At 44.4% G+C, this 20,431-nt stretch overlaps 1 protein-coding gene across 5 annotated transcripts in view; it reads right to left on the bottom strand.

Annotated features, from left to right (window-relative positions):
- Positions 1-544: 544 nt before the first annotated feature.
- Positions 545-20,431, bottom strand: part of LOC100380755 (astrotactin-1) — a 299,659-nt gene continuing 279,772 nt past the window's right edge. For all 5 annotated transcript variants that reach the window (XM_014140030.3, XM_014140032.3, XM_014140031.3 and 2 more), the window contains 3 exons: positions 13,019-13,119; positions 12,684-12,867; positions 545-2,573 (listed from right to left, as the gene is read on the bottom strand). In XM_014140030.3, coding sequence (XP_013995505.1) covers positions 2,336-2,573; positions 12,684-12,867; positions 13,019-13,119 — 523 coding nt within the window. In that variant the 3' untranslated portion in view covers positions 545-2,335. The remainder of the gene's footprint in view (positions 2,574-12,683; positions 12,868-13,018; positions 13,120-20,431) is intronic.

The raw sequence follows: 20,431 nt of genomic DNA, 5'->3' as shown, positions 1-20,431 counted from the left end.
GTCAGGTCAAAACCCTAGTGAGGATGACAAACCTGTAGATGAGCTTCCTTGAGACGGTTTCTGACATTTTGTGCAGAAATTCTTTGGTTGTGCAAACCGACAGTTTCATCAGCTGTACGGATGGCTCGTTTCAGACCATAAAGCAGGTGAAGTCAGATGTGGAGGTCCTGGGCTGCCGTGGTTACACATGGTCTGAGGTTGTGAGGCATACTGCCAAATTCTCTAAAATGACGATGGAGGCGGCTTATGGTAGAGAAATTAACATTCAATTCTCTGGCAACAGCTCTGGTGGACATTCCTGCAGTCAGCATGCCAATTGCACTCTCCCTCAAAACTTCTGTGGTATTGTGTTGTGTGACAAAACTGCACATTTAAGAGTTGCCTTTTATTGTCCCCAGCACAAGGTGCACTTGCGTACGGATGATGCTGTTTAATAAGCTTTTTGATATGCCACACCTGTCAGGTGGATGGATTATCTTGGCAAAGGAGAAATGTTTCACTAACAGGGATGTAAACAAATTTGTGCACAAAATTTGAGAGAAGCTTTTTGTGCGTATGGAACATTTCTGGGATCTTTTATTTCAGCTCATGAAACATGGGACCAACACTTTACATGTTCAATTTACATGTCTTTTGGCATTGTAATTTTTTTTATACCATCATATTTGAGGCTCTACAATCCATAAGAAACATTCCCATCAGTGTGACATTGCCTTGAGTTAACTGACTAAAAAGGAACAAGGCCTAGACGTGGTGACTGATAAGGTACATTTTTTCCAGAACGTCCAACACTCCACATTTGATAATATATTCTTTATTATTTTTTGAAATAGCAAAGATCAAAGTGAAAAAGGGAACATTAGATTATCCACATAAACTACTATATCAAACATGCAGATTTTTGTTGTTTTCATCAGCTTATGTTGTGTATGGAAACAATTCTGATTCACTTCTGATGGATAGTTAATTTTGTTAAGCATTTTAATCTGTCAATTTTTCTAATCCACTTCACTGTATTGAATAAACGAACCTCTCCAAAATGAATATACATATAACAACTATACATAATGAATGCTCACACCTCTCGTGCAAATTGCACAAAAAGAAACATACCTACCAATATCAACCAATGGCTTTCTCATAATGCAAGATATCCTTACAGCTGATGTCCACTGTTGTCAATGTTATAATACAAATCATGTGTAATACAATATTTACAGAGGCAAACCACTGTTCTGTGCTGTTATTTAATGCATTGGTGAACCTATGAAAATATCTACAAGCATTGGTTTTCAAGTCCATGTTTTCGGGACAACTACTGCATTAAGGAATGTGTTAGGAGCCCCCAAAAAATGTATTCAAGAAAACAGTCAGCATTTGGTTGATATTAATCGCAAGTGTGTGCTGCTTTGAAATGCTATTGTATTAAATGTATGAACAATTATTAAAATAAAAGAAAGGTATCAAACTCTGGCATGTTAGTGGAGTTTATCTGTGTTTTTACAGTATCAACAACACCTGTTGCACATGTATATTCTTAAGACACAGTATGATAGGATTAGATCTATAAACATACTACAGATAAACGATATAAAACATAGATTTTCTGTTATCTTTCATTTTGTAATAGAAATACTGATTCAAAGATAGCCATTTGATTTCAGAATAATTAGGAATTTATTGATGTAGCAAATACTGTCATTTGGGTTTGGCAACTTTAAACATTTAAGGCTCTATCAGTCTGTAAAGCTGAAGCATTACGCAATAGAATGTAAAGATCATTTCCAATATGCAGCGTTTACCATGAATGCAGTCTACGCTAAAGCAGGAACAACGCCTTTAAATTACAATCACTCTGTAAAGCTGTACTTCCACGATGCGGATTCAATAGAGCCCTTAGAGACTAAAAACAAGTCAAACTGTACATGACCTCCCAAACTTCTGAAATGTACCACTAATTCATATACTGCCTATCTCCATATATGTAAAACAGCTTAAATATGAATTTATACTTGAATACTACATTCAACATGTTAAATAACTGAATCTTCGTCATCATAATATATACATTTTGGGGACGGGATTGTTGGTGCAACTTCCAAATTTCCCAAAAGTCATGAAAAGTGCTGTCTAAATGCAGTAAAGCATTACTGATATACCTTGCTCTAGTAACTGTTGAAATAAACCTTCGCTTCTCAAATACACCCTACCTTGAAATCAGGTTCCTATAACTGTAAATAAGGGTTAGAACACACAATAATTGAAAAGCAGACATGAAAATAACCCCAAAAGCACACTTCCAACTCCTCAAGAACCATTATTTGTTGTGTGGCATTCAACGTTCTTTGGGCTCCCCATAATCATTGTACATGACTGGCAGGTTCTGTTCGTCGCAGGCCTTTCGCACATCCTGGCCCAGGTCTACCCAGTTGAGACCAAAGGCCTTGGTGTCTGTGTAGCGGCAGGACAGATACTTGAGGGACATCCTGCGCAGGCCAATCTTGGGCTCCTGGAGAAGACCCCTGCACCATCCACTCAGGTCATCCAGCTGGGAGAGAATCAGACCAGCTTTCCTGCAAAGGAACACAACAAGGCACTACTCAGCAAACACACACTACCATCAAATCAGGTTCCTTTAATGGTAAATAAGGCAAAAAAAATGCTTTCCTGCAAAGGAACACAACACAACACTCATGAAGTATTGAATGGAAGGCTATGGTCCATTGCACCTGCCACAGTGATACACAGTATATACATGATATGTACAGGTGTCTATAACATGGATAACTATTGGTAATTGTGACATACTGATTCTTCAATTAACTGCCCAGGGTTGCCAGATTTCTATTGAAATATGACCTATAACTACTTACAATATGATGGAAATAGTAACTAAGTATGTTAAAAAATAAGTGTTTCTGTGTTGGAATGGTGTGGTATACTGGTCATCAAAAATATTCATACAAGTAGACCGCTGATTGGCCAGCTCATGCTCCTCAGGGAGATGAAATGATCTATTTGTCATGTTCGTTGGAATGATCGGACCAAAGTGCAGTGTGAGTAGCGTTCCACATAATATTTTAATAGTGAAACTTAAGCAAAGAAAAAACAAATAAAGAATAAACGAACCATGACGAAGATGCAGTGCTAACAGGCAACTAAACATAAATAATATCCCATAACCCACAGGTGGAAAAAAATGCTACTTAAGTAGATCCCCAATTAGAGACAACGATAACCAGCTGCCTCTAATTGGGAATCATACAAATCACCAACATAGAAAATCAAACCTAGAACCCCACATAGAAATAAATAAACTAGATCAACCCCCAGTCACACGCTGACCTACTCGACCATAGAAAATAAGGACTCTATATGGTCAGGACGTGACAGTACCCCCCCAAAGGTGCGGACTCCGGCCGCAAAACCTGAAACCAAAAGGGAGGGTTAGGGGGGGGGTGTCTAGTGTCGGTGGCAGCTCTGGTGCAGGACGAAGAACCCTCTCATCCCGTGGATCCGCCAGCATCGGAGGCGGTACTGGTGCGGGACAAAGAACCCGCTCATCCCGCGGTTCCACCAGCATCGGAGGCTGCTCCGGTACGGGACGAAGAACCCGCTCAGCTCGCGGATCCACCATCCTTGGTGGTGGCTCTGGTGCGGGCCGAAGAACCCGCTCATCCCGCGGATCCAGCCATGGACCCAGGCTGAACACTATGCCTGGACTGGACCTAGATGCCGAGGAAGGCTCCTGCCATGGAGCGGAACTGGACACCAGATCTAGACTAGACATCAGGGCAGAGGAAGGCTCCTGCCATGAAGCAGGACTGGACGCTGTGCCTGGACATCGGCGCAGGGGAAGGCTCCCGCCATGAAGCGGGACTGGACACTGTGCCTGGACTGGGCACCAATGCAGAAGACGACTCTGGCCTTGGAGCTGGACTGGACGCCGTGCTTAGACTAGACATTGGCACAGGGGAAGGCTCCGGCCATGGAGCTGGAGGTTCCGGACCGTGGGCCGTCTCAGGAGATTCTGGACCTTGGGCCGTCGCCGGAACCTCCGGACCGGGAACCGTCGCCGGAACTTCCGGACCGGGAACCGTCACCGGAACCTCCGGACCGGGAACCGTCGCCGGAATGGGAACCGTCGCCGGAAGCTCCGGACCGGGAACCGTCGCCGGAAGCTCCGGACCGGGAACCGTCGCCGGAAGCTCTGGACAGTGAAGGCGCACTGGAGGCCTGGTGCGTGGAGCCGGGACAGGTGGCCCCAGACTGGTGACACGCACCTCAGGGCGAGTGCGGGGAGCAGGCACAGGACGTACCTGACTAGGGACACGCACTTCAGGGAGAGTGCGAGAAGCAGGCACAGGACGTACCTGACTGAGGACACGGACTTCAGGAAGAGTGCAAGGAGCAGACACAGGACGTACTGGGCTGTGGAGGCGCACTGGAGACCTGGTGCGTAGAACGGGTGCAGGATATACTGGACCATGGAGGCGTACTGGAGGTCTGGAGCATAGAGCTGGCACAACCCATCCTGGCTGGATGCTCACTTTAGCCCGGCAAGTGTGGGGCACTGGCACAGGATGCACTGGGCTGAGAAGGCGCACTGGCGACACAGTGCGTAGAGCTGGCGCAGGATATCCTGGACCGAGGAGACGTACTGGAGACCAGAAGCGCTGAGCCGGCACAACCCGTCCTGGCTGGATGCTCACTTTCACATGGCAAGTGCGAGGAGCTGGCACAGAACGCACCGGGCTGTGGATGTGCACTGGAGACACATTGCGTATCTCAGCAAAACATGGTGCCTGACTGGTCCCACGCTCCTCACGGCGACTGTCTTGCTCCAGACACCAAACCATCCACTCTACCTCATCACTCCCCTCAACTATCTCACAATACTCCTCGCTCAGTCTCTCCCAATATTCCTCTTTGCTCTCAGACTCGCCCCTTGGCTTCGCCGACCAACTCGTGTGCCCCACCCAATTTTTTTATTTGAGCTGCCTCTCGGGCTTCCGTCGTGGTCGTGAACTTCGGAGTCGCCGTTGATCCTCCTTCACTGCCTCCGCCTGCTTCCATGGCAGGCTCTTGTCTCCTGCCATGATCTCCTCCCACGTCCAGGAAGTCCTCCACTCCCTTCTCTCCCGTGCCCAGGATCCCTGCTCCTCCTGGTCACGCTGCTTGGTCCTGGTTTGATGGGATATTCTGTCATGTTCGTTGGAATGATCGGACCAAAGCGCAGAGTGAGTAGCGTTCCACATAATATTTTAATAGTGAAACTTAAGCAAAGACGAAACAAATAAAGAATAAACGAACCTTGACGACAATGCAGTGCTAACAGGCAACTAAACATAAATAATATCCCATAACCCACAGGTGGAAAAAATGCTACTTAAGTATGATCCCCAATTAGAGAAAACGTCACTATTAAACATAAACGTTTTTTTTTCTTCTTCCATTTATACTTTGGCAACAAATGCGAGTATAGGACGATTCAACATCATTATTTTGATATGAGTAAACAGAATATGAACTTTTAAAAGTGAGATTTTCACTGGTCAGTTACTTTAACACATACTTTAACACATAACATATACAATATACCTCAAGTCAAATTATACTGTACTTACAGTGCATTCAGAAAGTATTCAGACACCTTGAATTTTTTGTTGTTGTTACGTCAAAGCCTCATTTTAAAATGTATTACATTTTTTTCTCCATTGTCAATCTACACACAATACCCCAATATGACAAAGCAAAAACTGTAAAAAAAAAAAATACAGAAATATCCAATTTAAGTAAGTATTCAGACCCTTTACTGAGTACTTTGTTGAAGCACTTTTGGCAGCGATTACAGCCTCAAGTCTTCTTGGGTATGACGCTGCAAGCTTGCACACCTGTATTTGGTGAGTTTCTCTCATTCTTCTCTGCAGATCCTCTCAAGGTCTGTCAGGTTGGATGGGGAGCGTTGCTGCACAGCTATTTTCAGGTCTCTCCAGAGATGTTCGATCTGGTTCAAGTCCAGGCTTTGGCTGGGCCACTCAAGGACATTGAGAGACTTGCTCCCAAAGCCACTCCTGCGTTGTCTTGACTGTGTGCTTAGGGTCATTGTCTTGTTCAAAGGTGAACCTTCACCCCAGTCTGAGGTCCTGAGCAGGTTATCATCAAGGATCTCTCTGTACTTTGCGCCGTTCATCTTTCGATCCCGACTAGTCTCCCAGTCCCTGCCGTTGAAAAACATACGCACAGCATGAAGCTGTTACCACCATGCTTCACCATAGGGATGGTGCAAGGTTTCCTCCAGACGTGACCCTTGGCATTCAGACCAAAGAGTTCAATCTTTGTTTCATCAGACCAGAGAATCTTGTTTATCATGGTGCCTTTTGCCAAACTCAAGCGGGCTGTCATGTGCCTGAGGAGTGGCTTAATTGGTGGAGTGCTGCAAAGATGATTGTCCATCTGGAAGGTTCTCCCATCACCACAGAGGAACTCTGGAGCTCTGTCAGAGTGACCACTGGGTTGTTGGTCAAGGCCCTGACCAAGGTCCTTCTCCCCCGATTGCTCAGGTTGGCCGGGCGGCCAGCTCTAGGAAGAGTCTTGGCAGTTCCAAACTTCTTCCATTTAAGAATGGAGGCCACTATGTTCTTGGGGACATTCAATGCTGCAGACATTTTTTGGTACCCTTCCCAGATCTGTGCCTCGACACAAATCTGTCTCGGAGCTCTACGGACAATTCCTTCGTCCTGATGGCTTGGTTTTTGTTCTGACATACACTGTCAACTGTGGGACCATATATAGACAGATGTGTGCCTTTCTAAATCATGTCCAATCAATTGAATTTACCACAGGTGGACTCCAATCAAGTTGTAGAAACATCTCAAGGATGATCAATGGAAACAGAATGCACTTGAGCTCAATTTTGAGTCTCATAGCAAAGGGTCTGAATACTTACGTAAATAAGGTATCTGTTTTTTATTTTTTATAAATTTGCCCAAATTTCTAAAAACCTGTTTTTCCTTTGTCATTATGGGGTATTGTGTGTAGATTGATGAGGAAATTGTTTTATTTAATCCATTATAGAATAAGGCTCTAACGTAGCAAAATGTGGAAGAAGTCCAGGGTTCTGAATACTTTCTGAAGGCACTGTAGACAAGGCCTTTACACAAAATAAAATGTCTTAATACCCTTTCATATTTGATGATCTCGATTTCTTGTAGAATGTTGCTCAAAAGAACAAGAAGAAAATGTAAGATTGATGGAAATACTTAATACATAAAATATGGACCTCTGTCTGGATTGAGGTAAGATTTTAGTATTTGGTGTTCTCACCTTAAATGATACAAATCAAACGTTGGATAGAGCAGATCACTCATAAATCACACGTTTCGGCGTCACCATTGTTTTTACACTACATCATAATACGACAGACTCTAAACCCACCTCTTCCCTTCAGAAGGAGACTGGGCATGAGGTGGAATAAATAATTCTTAGGTCAATACTTGACTGTTATTCATCCATTTCATAACCTGTACAGGGTCTACCCATGTTCACATAGTGATGACGTTGAAAGTGATGAAGCTATTTCCAGGATAAGAGGGTGACAGAAACAGCAACTGATGGAAAGAGTGCCTGATTCCTCAGACATGGCTTCACCTCACTCATTGGCCAAACCAAATCCACCAAACTGCAATGTAAATAGTGAGACGTTTTTGTCGACCCACAATACATTTTTTGTTATTATTAAAAAAAACATTCTCTTTTAATACTGTCATCCCTCCCAACTCCTACATTCAAAGCATTCCTAAGAATATGTTCCACAGAATCCAATGTTTTCAGACATACCTCTTAACTTGCTAATCATTGTTTTGTTGTTAGACCAGGCACAAGGTGCAATGTAATGGAGTGTCATATTCCCAGGTATTTGCATTCAATAGGGGAAAGCTGTGCTTGTAATATTACACATCCTCATATTTAGATTTTGTATTCCAAACTAGGGTCAGGTTTTATTATTACATACACCAGATAGGTGCATTGAAATGTGTTGTTTTACAGGGTTACATAGAAGTACGGCACCCCGTGAGCAAATGAAGTGTCTTGCTCAAGGGTACATCGACAGATTTTTCATATTGTCGGCTCGGGCATTCGAACCAGCAACCTTTTGGTTATTGGCCCAACGCTCTAACTGCTAGGCTACTGTACCAGCTGCCCTGAATACTGGATACCTGGATATCCAGTACGTTTACATAGAGAAACTAAGCAACATCCCATTTGCAGATGCTAGTCAAATAGGGCAGAACAACAGCTTAAATACCCACAACGTATTATCTGCAGAGAACTCTTGATTAAAGAATATAAATGGTACTTTAACGATGTCAAAATTGAAAGACATATTAAGTCATTATAAAATAATCGGTATCTGTGTAGTAGAGGTGCTGTCATTTATATAATTTTTCTAAATGTATTTATGTTTCTAATATCTTGCCACATTTCAGTGGTATAAGGAATTTGGATGTTTATTTGCTTAAAACAAAAACCTTGCGGTTTGTTATGCTTTAATTTTTCAAGAAAGGGTTTTGGGCTCCAAATAGCAACGGTTGTCACCATAAATCCCAGCATGTATAGAAGTGGAAAATGGCCTCACATTTCCAGGGTACATTTTGGAGCTCTCCCACTCTGCTAGGGCCCCTATTTCAAATCTCCTTGACTCCACTGCTTTTCACTGGTTGGAGAGGAAACAATCAGCTGCATTCCTCAGACAGCCACAGTCACAGAGACCAGGGACTGGTTCAAAAGAGCATCCATGATGCTAGGAAACCACCACTATGATGACTGTCTCTGTGTTACACAGATATACAATACAATGCAATCCGATAAGTTTATTGTCCATTTACATGGAAATTCATTTTATGAATGCACTCAATTTCATGTCTTGCATGAAAGTAAACTGTTGGACATTTCATGGTACAGTACATGTATTGTTGTCCATACCCAACAACCAGATATGGAGTATATCTGTTGGTAGGACAGTCCAGTCCTCATCTGCAAATTGAGATAATGGAAGAGTAATTGTGGTAGAATAATGTCTGAGGAAAATCCCTATATCTTCTAAACAGTTTTGATTAAATTAGACCCTTTTTAACCAAAAAATGTAAATCACAAAAACATAAGCTCCACTTATCATGTCATCAACAGAAATCCAACCATAACAATACTTAGCATCGCAGGAAATTGCCTGATTAGGATGTGTCATAAAAATAACTGTCAGTTAGTTATTGCTGTACAGGCAAGGAGACAGAGGGGGAGTGAAATGTTCAAGATAGGATTATCTCCTACCAAGCCAACATCTAATATTTCTAAGTCAACAACCAGCCCCATGCCTTTAGTAATGGGTAGTCCTGTAGCGATGACAAGATCGGGACATGGAGAGAAGTGTCGGGCTCGGGAGACAGACTTTGTACGTTTATGTTTGGCATGAACATCTCGCGATGTTGCAGGAAAAAGCAACAAAAATGTTCTCTGACAGGGGCCAACCTAACTCGTCAGTGAGATATGATATGTACAAAAGCTGGGAGAGGAATATTTCCCCTGCTTTATAAAGATAAATCCATTGCGTCACCAGTTTATTTTAACATAATGTTTACTCTGCTGAAACACGTTTTAACTTAGTCAGTGGCAGAGTGGGTGACTATTATCTGTATTTTGACTAGCTAATGAAAATTGCATTTTCAATGGTTCACATTGTTTGTGACAGGGAAACCCCAGTGAATTTGAGGACTTCATAACAAGGAATGTCATTTCTGGAGACAAGCCCAGTTACAGGCGATGTTGTCGGCTTTGTATTGTTGTGTGTGGAAAGGAGCATCTCATTGCGTTGATTCAAGTGGTAAATTGTTCCTTTCAGAAATGCTAGAGAGACAGAGGGTACGGAACAAGTAAACAAGTGATGGGGGTTCTCCAACAACGCTACAAGGGCAGTGCACCCAACACATAAGGTCCAATGCAAACCATGTCTTTTCATATTATTCTCATTTACATTTTTAAGAATACATTACAAATACATCTCTTCAATAATGCCTATTACACATTTCCTGAGACAGCAGGCTTACACAATCACAACACACCCTAACAACATGGAAAATCCTGCCCAACATGCTAACAAGCTAATAGTCTTACAGTATGAAGTAACTAAAAAAGTAGCCACCCTCCATAACACTATAACGGTGTTTAGCGAGATAATGTCCCATTGATTACTAGGTTAATCTAAACCCATGTTTATAGTCTCCGACCCTCACTTCAAATGCACTTACTTTGGTTTCATCTAAGGTCAGTGCATTCTTGATGTGAATCATCCCTCTGAAAATGTGTGGCTGTTAATGTAAGTGTATTTGAATAGAACACTTCAGAAGCAAACCAACTACATCAACCCTTCCAATATGGGCTCAATATGGCATTAAAAACAACCTTTAATCTGAAGCTAAGGCCCTGATTTGGAATCTCGGAGTCAAAGACGTCTTAATCAGTTTCACCTGCTTCACCGTGCATCTACGGGTAACTGTACGTAGACATTTTATATCAGACACATGGCTCTGTTGATAAAACATTTAGCTACAATTACACATTATACAGTGGCTTGCGAAAGTGTTCACCCCCTTGGCATTTTTCCTATTTTGTTGCCTTATAACCTGGGGGGTTTATATCATTTGATTTACAAACATGCCTACCACTTTGAATATGCAAAATATTTTTTATTGTGAAACAAACAAGATATAAGACAAAAAAAACTGAAAACTTGAGCGTGCACAACTATTCACCCCCCAAAGTCAATACTTTGTAGAGCCACCTTTTGCAGCAATTACAGCTGCAAGTCTCTTGGGGTATGTCTCTATAAGCTTGGCACATTTAGCCACTGGGATTTTTGCCCATTCTTCAAGGCAAAACTGCTCCAGCTCCTTCAAGTTGGATGGGTTCAGCTGGTGTACAGCAATCTTTAAGTCATACCACAGATTCTCAATTGAATTGAGGTCTGGGCTTTGACTAGGCCATTCCAAGACATTTAAATGTTTCCCCTTAAACCACTCGTGTGTTGCTTTAGCAGTATGCTTAGGGTCATTGTCTTGCTGGAAGGTGTACCTCCGACCCAGTCTCAAATCTCTGGAAGACAAACAGGTTTCCCTCAAGAATGTCCCTGTATTTAGCATCATTCATCATTCTTTCAATTCTGACAAGTTTCTCAGCCCCTGCCGATGAAAAACTTCCTCACAGCATGATGCTGCCACCACCATGCTTCACTGTGGGGATGTTGTTCTCAGGGTGATGAGAGGCTTTGGGTTTGCGCCAGACATAGCGTTTTCCTTGACCGCCAAAAAGCTACATTTTAGTCTCATCTGACCAGAGTACCTTATTCCATATGTTTGGGGAGTCTCCCATATGCCTTTTGGCAAACACCAAACGTGTTTGCTTATTTTTTTCTTTAAACAAAGTATTTTTTTCTGGCCACTCTTCCGTAAAGCCCAGCTCTGTAGAGCGTATGACTTAAAGTGGTCCAATGGACAGATACTCCAGTCTCCGCTGTGGAGCTTTTCAGCTCCTTCAGGGTTATCTTTGGTCTCTTTGTTGCCTCTCTGATTAATGCCCTCCTTGCCTGGTCTGTGAGTTTTGGTTGGCAGCCCTCTCGTGGCAGGTTTGTTGGGGTGCCATATTCTTTCCATGTTTTAATAATGGATTTAATGGAGCTCCTTGGGATGTTCAAAGTTAATGATATTTTTTTATAACCCAACCCTGATCTGTACTTCTCCACAACTTTGTCCCTGACCTGTTTGGAGAGCTCCTTGGTCTTCATAGTGCCGCTTGCTTGGTGGTCCTCCTTGCTTAGTGGTGTTGCAGACTCTGGGGCCTTTCAGAACAGGTGTGTATATATATATATATATATATATATATATATATATATATATATATATATATATATATATATATATATATATATATATATATATATATATATACACACACACTGAGATCATGTGACAGATCATGTGACACTTAAGATTGCACACAGGTGGACTTTATTTAACTAATTATGTGACTTCTGAAGGTAATTGGTTGCACCAGATCTTATTTAGGGACTTCATAGCAAAGGGGGTGAATACACATGCACGCACCACTTTTCAGTTTTAATTTTAAAATGTTTTTTTTTAAACAAGTTATTTTTTTCATTTCACTTCATCAATTTGGACTATTTTGTGTATGTCCATTACATGAAATCCAAATAAAAATCAATTTAAATTACAGGTGATAATGAAACAAAATAAGAAAAACGCCAAGAGGGGTGAATACTTTTGCAAGGCACTGTAGTAATGTACCTGCACTGAGCAACCAGTAAGGGGTTAGGGGACCTTCCTGCTTGTGGTAAATGGACAGAGATTTCAGAGGTAGAATTTGCTCCAATCAGTTTGAATGAATTTCCACTTTACCTAATTTACACAAACTACGTCTACAATCAAACCCTGTACTTGGAATCTATTATAAACCAGTCTGTGTTTAAAACACAACAAAAACAAGTTTCACCACCCAGTTGTGGATGGATTGTGATACTACTAGACAGTTGGTTGGGCGGTAGTTATGCTTTCCTAACCAATATGCCTTGATATTCTTGGACTGAGAGCGAGAGCGAGAGAGAGAATAGATACCTGGGCCCCAGTTCATCCTCACATCTCCAGGTGAACTCTCCGAAGCTCTCATAACGCTGGTTGTAGTGGTAGAGCACACGGTGCAGGGTGGGAGAGCCCAGATCCATCAGCGTATTGTAGGCCGTCTGCTGCTCCTTGCCACTTGTGTAACCATTGAACAGGTTGTAGATCTTGTCTGCAATCTCTGCAACAACACAGATCTAATCTCAGTACTGTATGTGGAGACAAGACACGTGTGTCTACAAGTTTTCAGATTAGTAACTACTGTTAGAATATTAGTCTGAAAACCAAGATACAGATACTGAAACTGTCCATCCATGCATGAGAAAGCCCACCTTGTGCTTTGACATCATCCACAGCAGGGCAGGGGGTCTTGATGGTGACCTCACTTGGGCTGGAGCGACGGCCTGTGTTGTCCACTGCCCAGAGCCTAAACCTGTAGACCAACACATATAATTAGTGTTTGTTCATTGCAATAGGAGTGCATGCTACTGCAATAATACAGTGTGTGCAACTGCTAGTTTTTCAGGCTGTGAAAAGACAAATGAAAATGACCCTGAATGAAGTGTTGGATATTGGATATATTCAATGTTATTGTGACAAAATCATTACATTTTCTGATTGACTGTTGTAATGTGATAAAACTTGCTAATAAAATTCTGACAATAGGCTACGTTTACAAAGTAAGTGCAACCACTTGTAAACATTTACTTGAATTATAGCGCCATCTAGTGTAAGGAAATATTAACAACTACCACCTGCAGTGGTGCAGTGCCAAGTGAAAGGCTACACTCCCCTTGCAAAGTCTTTACATTTGCTGCCTAAGTGAATACATTGTCTGTCGGCCCTGCATTACAGACCATAATTGGTTAAAGAAAATTGTGATAAATAAAAAAAGTATACCAGTTTCATTTAAGGACCAACAAATTGACAGCCGTGCCATATAGACTGCGATTCCATGGCACATGGTTTATGAAATGACACACAAAACGACGGCGGATTTAAAAGTTATTATTTTTCAATTAAATTATTATACAGAACTCTTGCAACCAATAGAATGCTATTTATATGGGGGATACAACCTTCCCAGCTCTGCAGATTTTGCTGCGAAGAGGCAGAATCATTAGATCATTTGTTAGCACTACTGGGCGATCTGAAAAGTCATAGTCAATCGATCAATAATATAATAAAACTTTTAGCAAAAACGTTTATTTTCAATTTACAATCTGTAGGAACAATGAGAATAGAAAGGTTCAGAAATGTGAAACATCACAGAACAGTTGAAAAAGAAATGGTAAATAGAAATCCAATGTGGATGGTGTTAAGAGATAGATGAGAGGGGTTGAATGGAGTTGAAGGTTAGGACTAATAACAACTAATAACAACAAGATAACTAATGTAAAACATACTGTGCCCTTAAAACATACAGTGGGGGAAAAAAGTATTTGATCCCATGCTGATTTTGTACGTTTGCCCACTTACAAAGAAATGATCAGTCTGTAATTTTAATAGTAGGTTTATTTGAACAGTGAGAGACATAATAACAACAAAAAAATCCAGAAAAACGCATGTCAAAAATGTTATAAAATGATTTGCATTTTAATGAGGGAAATAAGTATTTGACCCCTCTGCAAAACATGACTTAGTACTTGGTGGCAAAACCCGTGTTGGCAATCACAGAGGTCAGACGTTTGGCCACCAGTAGTTGGCCACCAGGTTTGCACACATCTCAGGAGGGATTTTGTCCCACTCCTCTTTGCAGAACTTCTCCAAGTCATTAAGGTTTCGAGGCTGACGTTTGCAACTCGAACGTTCAGCTCCCTCCAAAGACTTTCTATGGGATTAAGGTCTGGAGACTGGCTAGGCCACTCTTCTTGAGCCACTCCTTTGTTGCCTTGACCGTGTGTTTTGGGTCATTGTCATGCTGGAATACCCATCCACGACCCATTTTCAATGCCCTGGCTGAGGGAAGGAGGTTCTCACCCAAGATTTGACGGTACATGGCCCTGTCCATCGTCCCTTTGATGCGGTGAAGTTGTCCTGTCCCCTTAGCAGAAAAACACCCCCAAAGCATAATGTTTCAACCTCCATGTTTGACGGTAGAGATGTTGTTCTTGGGGTCATAGGCAGCATTCCACCTCCTCCAAACACGGCGAGTTGAGTTGATGTCAAAGAGCTCCATTTTGGTCTCATCTGACCACAACACTTTCACCAGTTGTCCTCTGAGTCATTCAGATGTTCATTGGCAAACTTCAGACGGGCATGTATATGTATTCTTGAGCAGGGGGACCTTGCGGGCGCTGCAGGATTTCAGTCCTTTACGGCGTAGTGTGTTACCAATTGTTTTCTTGGTGACTATGGTCCCAGCTGCCTTGAGATCATTGACAAGATCCTCCCGTGTAGTTCTGGGCTGATTCCTCACCGTTCTCATGATCATTGCAACTCCACGAGGTGAGATCTTGCATGAAGCCCCAGGCCGAGGGATATTGACAGTTCTTTTGTGTTTCTTCCATTTGCGAATAATTGCACCAATTGTCACCTTCTCACCAAGCTGCTTGGCGATGGTCTTGTAGCCCATTCCAGCCTTGTGTAGGTCTACAATCTTGTCCCTGACATCCTTGGAGAGCTCTTTGGTCTTGGCCATGGTGGAGAGTTTGGAATCTGATTGATTGCTTCTGTGGACAGTTGTCTTTTATACAGGTAACAAGCTGAGATTAGGAGCACTCCCTTTAAAGAGTGTGCTCCTAATCTCAGCTCGTTACCTGTATAAAAGACACCTGGGAGCCAGAAATCTTTCTGATTGAGAGGGGGTAAAATACTTATTTCCCTCATTAAAATGCAAATCAATTTATAACATTTTTGACATGCGTTTTTCTGGATGTTTTTGTTGTTATTCTGTCTCTCACTGTTGAAATAAGCCTACCATTAAAGTTATAGACTGATCCTTTCTTTGTCAGTGGGCAAACGTACAAAATCAGCAGGGGATCAAATACTTTTTCCCCCCACTGTATATAGGTTAAGAATTGTTTTTGAAAAGAGCACAGCTTGAAAGACATGGCAAATAGAAATCAAACCGGATGAACATCATAAATATATGGGAGAGGTTGAGGGTAGAGGAAGGATAAGAGTTAAAAACAAACAAAATAAAATTGTAAAATAGACTGTGTCCATAAAATGTACATACAGTTGAAGTCGGAAGTTTACATACACCTTAGCCAAATACATTTAAACTCAGTTTTTCACAATTCTTGACATTTAATCCTAGTAACAATTCCCTATCTTAGGTCAGTTAGGATCACCACTTTATTTTAAGTATGTGAAATGTGTCACGTCCTGACCAGCAGAGGGCGTATTGCTTAGTCTAGGTCAGGATGTGGCAGGGGGTTTGTGTTTGTTAAATGTTGGGTTGATGATTGGGACTTCCAATTGAAGGCAGGTGTGTATAGTTGCCTTTGATTGGAAGTCCTATATAGGTGTGTGTGTTTGTTTTTTTTGTTTGTTTGAAATCTCGCGTCTTGTGACGGCCGGCCGCCCAACAACCTGCCCACTTGACCCTATCCCCTCCTCTCTTCTCCAGACCATTTCCGTAGACCTTCTCCCCTACCTCACCTCGCTCATCAACTCATCCTTAACCGCTGGCTACGTCCCTTCCGTCTTCAAGAGAGCGAGAGTTGCACCCCTTCTGAAAAAACCTACACTCGATCCCTCCGATGTCAACAACTACAGACCAGTATCCCTTCTTTCTTTTCTCTCCAAAACTCTTGAACGTGCCGTCCTTGGCCAGCTCTCCTGCTATCTCTCTCAGAATGACCTTCTTGATCCTAATCAGTCAGGTTTCAAGACTGGGCATTCAACTGAGACTGCTCTTCTCTGTGTCACGGAGGCTCTCCGCACTGCTAAAGCTAACTCTCTCTCCTCTGCTCTCATCCTTCTAGACCTATCTGCTGCCTTTGATACTGTGAACCATCAGATCCTCCTCTCCACCCTCTCCGGGTTGGGCATCTCCGGCGCGGCCCACGCTTGGATTGCGTCCTACCTGACAGGTCGCTCCTACCAGGTGGCGTGGCGAGAATCTGTCTCCGCACCATGCACTCTCACCACTGGTGTCCCCCAGGGCTCTGTTCTAGGCCCTCTCCTATTCTCGCTATACACCAAGTCACTTGGCTCTGTCATATCCTCACATGGTCTCTCCTATCATTGCTATGCAGACGACACACAATTAATCTTCTCCTTTCCCCCTTCTGATAACCAGGCGGCGAATCGCATCTCTGCATGTCTGTCAGACATATCAGTGTGGATGACGGATCACCACCTCAAGCTGAACCTCGGCAAGACGGAGCTGCTCTTCCTCCCGGGGAAGGACTGCCCGTTCCATGATCTCGCCATCACGGTTGACAACTCCCTTGTGTCCTCCTTCCAGAGTGCTAAGAACCTTGGCGTGATCCTGGACAACACCCTGTCGTTCTCCACTAACATCAAGGCGGTGACCCGATCCTGTAGGTTCATGCTCTACAACATTCGCAGAGTACGACCCTGCCTCACACAGGAAGCGGCGCAGGTCCTAATCCAGGCACTTGTCATCTCCCGTCTGGATTACTGCAACTCGCTGTTGGCTGGGCTCCCTGCCTGTGCCATTAAACCCCTACAACTCATTCAGAACGCCGCAGCCCGTCTGGTGTTCAACCTTCCCAAGTTCTCTCACGTCACCCCGCTCCTCCGCTCTCTCCACTGGCTTCCAGTTGAAGCTCGCATCCGCTACAAGACCATGGTGATTGCCTACGGAGCTGTGAAGGGAACGGCACCTCCATACCTTCAGGCTCTGATCAGGCCCTACACCTAAACAAGGGCACTGCGTTCATCCACCACTGGCCTGCTGGCCCCCCTACCTCTGAGGAAGCACAGTTCCCGCTCAGCCCAGTCAAAACTGTTCGCTTCTCTGGCACCCCAATGGTGGAACAAGCTCCCTCACGACGCCAGGACAGCGGAGTCAATCACCACCTTCCGGAGACACCTGAAACCCCACCTCTTTAAGGAATGCCTAGGATAGGATAAAGTAATCCTTCTAACCCCCCCCCCCCCCCCCCCTTAAAAGATTTAGATGCACTATTGTAAAGTGGTTGTTCCACTGGATATCATAAGGTGAATGCACCAATTTGTAAGTCGCTCTGGATAAGAGCGTCTGCTAAATGACTTAAATGTAATGTAATGTCTTTGGGGTTGTGGGGAATTGTTCTGTGTTGAGCCTATGCTTTGCCAGACTGTTGGTTGTTCGTTCATTCTCGTGGTTTGTTATTTTGGCATTCATTTTGAAAATAAATAAACATCAAGATGAGCCTGCCCATACCTGCTGCGTTTTGGTCCTCTTCTCTCCAGTACGACATTTTTAAGGATGAGTACGACTTATTTTATGACAGAATTCCCCACCAACAAAGGACCAAGCAGCGGAAGAAGGCTGGCAAGGTAAGGGAGACCGAGAGGCACCCCCAATAATTTTTTAGGGGGGGGCACAAGGGCTGTTTGACGGGGCAAGAGCTGCCCGCCAGTCAACAGTCGCCAGAGCTGCCCACCAGTCAACAGTCGTCATCAGAGCTGCCCGCCAGTCAACAGTCGTCATCAGAGCTGTCCGCCAGTCAACAGTCATCATCAGAGCTGCCCGCCAGTCAACAGTCGTCATCAGAGCTGCCCGCCAGTCAACAGTCGTCATCAGAGCTGCCCGCCAGTCAACAGTCGTCATCAGAGCTGCCCGCCAGTCAACAGTCGTCATCAGAGCTGCCCGCCAGTCAACAGTCGTCATCAGAGCTGCCCGCCAGTCAACAGTCGTCATCAGAGCTGCCCGCCAGTCAACAGTCGCCGTCAGAGCTGCCCGCCAGTCAACAGTCGTCAGAGCTGCCCGCCAGTCAACAGTTGTCAGAGCTGCCCGCCAGTCAACAGTCGTCAGAGCTGCCCGCCAGTCAACAGTCGCCAGAGAGGTCAGACTGCGCTGAACTGCCGGAGTGGCCAGACTGCGCTGAACTGCCGGAGTGGCCAGACTGCGCTGAACTGCCGGAGTGGCCAGACTGCGCTGAACTGCCGGAGTGGCCAGACTGCGCTGAACTGCCGGCGTGGCCAGACTGCGCTGAACTGCCGGCGTGGCCAGACTGCCCTGAACTGCCGGCGTGGCCAGACTGCCCTGAACTGCCGGCGTGGCCAGACTGCCCTGAACTGCCGGAGTGGCCAGACTGCCCTGAACTGCCGGAGTGGCCAGACTGCCCTGAACTGCCGGAGTGGCCAGACTGCCCTGACCTGCCGGAGTGGCCAGACTGCCCTGACCTGCCGGAGTGGCCAGACTGCCCTGACCTGCCGGAGTGGCCAGACTGCCCTGACCTGCCGGAGTGGCCAGACTGCCCTGAACTGCCGGAGTGGCCAGACTGCCCTGAACTGCCGGAGTGGCCAGACTCCCCTGAACTGCCGGAGTGGCCAGACTGCCCAGACTGTCCCCAGTTGCCAGACTGCCCAGACTGTCCCCAGTTGCCAGACTGCCCAGACTGTCCCCAGTTGCCAGACTGCCCAGACTGTTCCGAGCTGCCAGACTGCCCAGACTGTCCCGAGCTGCCAGACTGCACAGACTGTCCCCAGTTGCCAGACTGCCCAGACTGTCCCGTGCTGCCAGAGTGGCCCGACTGCCTGGAACGGCCTGCACCTGAGCCACCTCCAGGATAGGTGGGTTGGGGAGGGAGGGTGTAGCACAGTGCCGTCGTTGACGGCAGCCACCCTCCCTTCCCTCCCTTATGGTTTAGGGGTTATTGTTTGTTGGGTTTTTGTTGGGGTATTGGGGATTTTCTTGTTTTTCTTTTTTAGGTGCATCCTGGAGTCTGCACCTTGAGGGGGGGGTACTGTCACGTCCTGACCAGCAGAGGGCGTATTGCTTAGTCTAGTTCAGGATGTGGCAGGGGGTTTGTGTTTGTTAAATGTTGGGTTGATGATTGGGACTTCCAATTGAAGGCAGGTGTGTATAGTTGCCTTTGATTGGAAGTCCTATATAGGTGTGTGTGTTTGTCTTTGGGGTTGTGGGGAATTGTTCTGTGTTGAGCCTATGCTTTGCCAGACTGTTGGTTGTTCGTTCATTCTCGTGGTTTGTTATTTTGGCATTCATTTTGAAAATAAATAAACATCAAGATGAGCCTGCCCATACCTGCTGCGTTTTGGTCCTCTTCTCTCCAGTACGACATTTTTAAGGATGAGTACGACTTATTTTATGACAAAATGCCAGAATAATAGTAGAGAATGATTTATTTCAGCTTTTATTTCTTTCATCACATTCCCACTTAGTCATACACTCAATCAGTATTTGGTAGCGTTGCCTTTAAATTGTTTAACTTGGGTCAAACGTTTCAGGTTGCCTTCCACAAGCTTCCCACAATAAGTTGGGTGAAGTTTGGCCCATTCCTTCTGACAGAGCTTGTGCAACTGAGTCAGGTTTATAGGCCTCCTTGCACGCACATGCTTTTTCAGTTTACATACACTCAATTAGTATTTGGTAGCATTGCCTTTATATTGTTGAACCTTTTCAGTTCTGCCCACAAATCTTCTATAGGGTTGAGGTCAGGGCTTTGTGATGGCCCTCCAATACCTTGACTTTGTTGTCCTTAGGCCATTTTGCCACAACTTTGGAAGTATGCTTGGGGTCATTGTCCATTTGGAAGACCCATTTGTGACCAAGCTTTAACTTCCTGACTGATGTCTTGAGATGTTGCTTTACTATATCCACA

The sequence above is a fragment of the Salmo salar genome, chromosome 14 (assembly GCF_965601325.2).
Source record: "Salmo salar chromosome 14, fSalSal1, whole genome shotgun sequence".
NCBI classification, from domain to species: Eukaryota; Metazoa; Chordata; class Actinopteri; order Salmoniformes; family Salmonidae; genus Salmo; species Salmo salar.
This window is presented reverse-complemented; position numbering and strand designations above follow the sequence as displayed.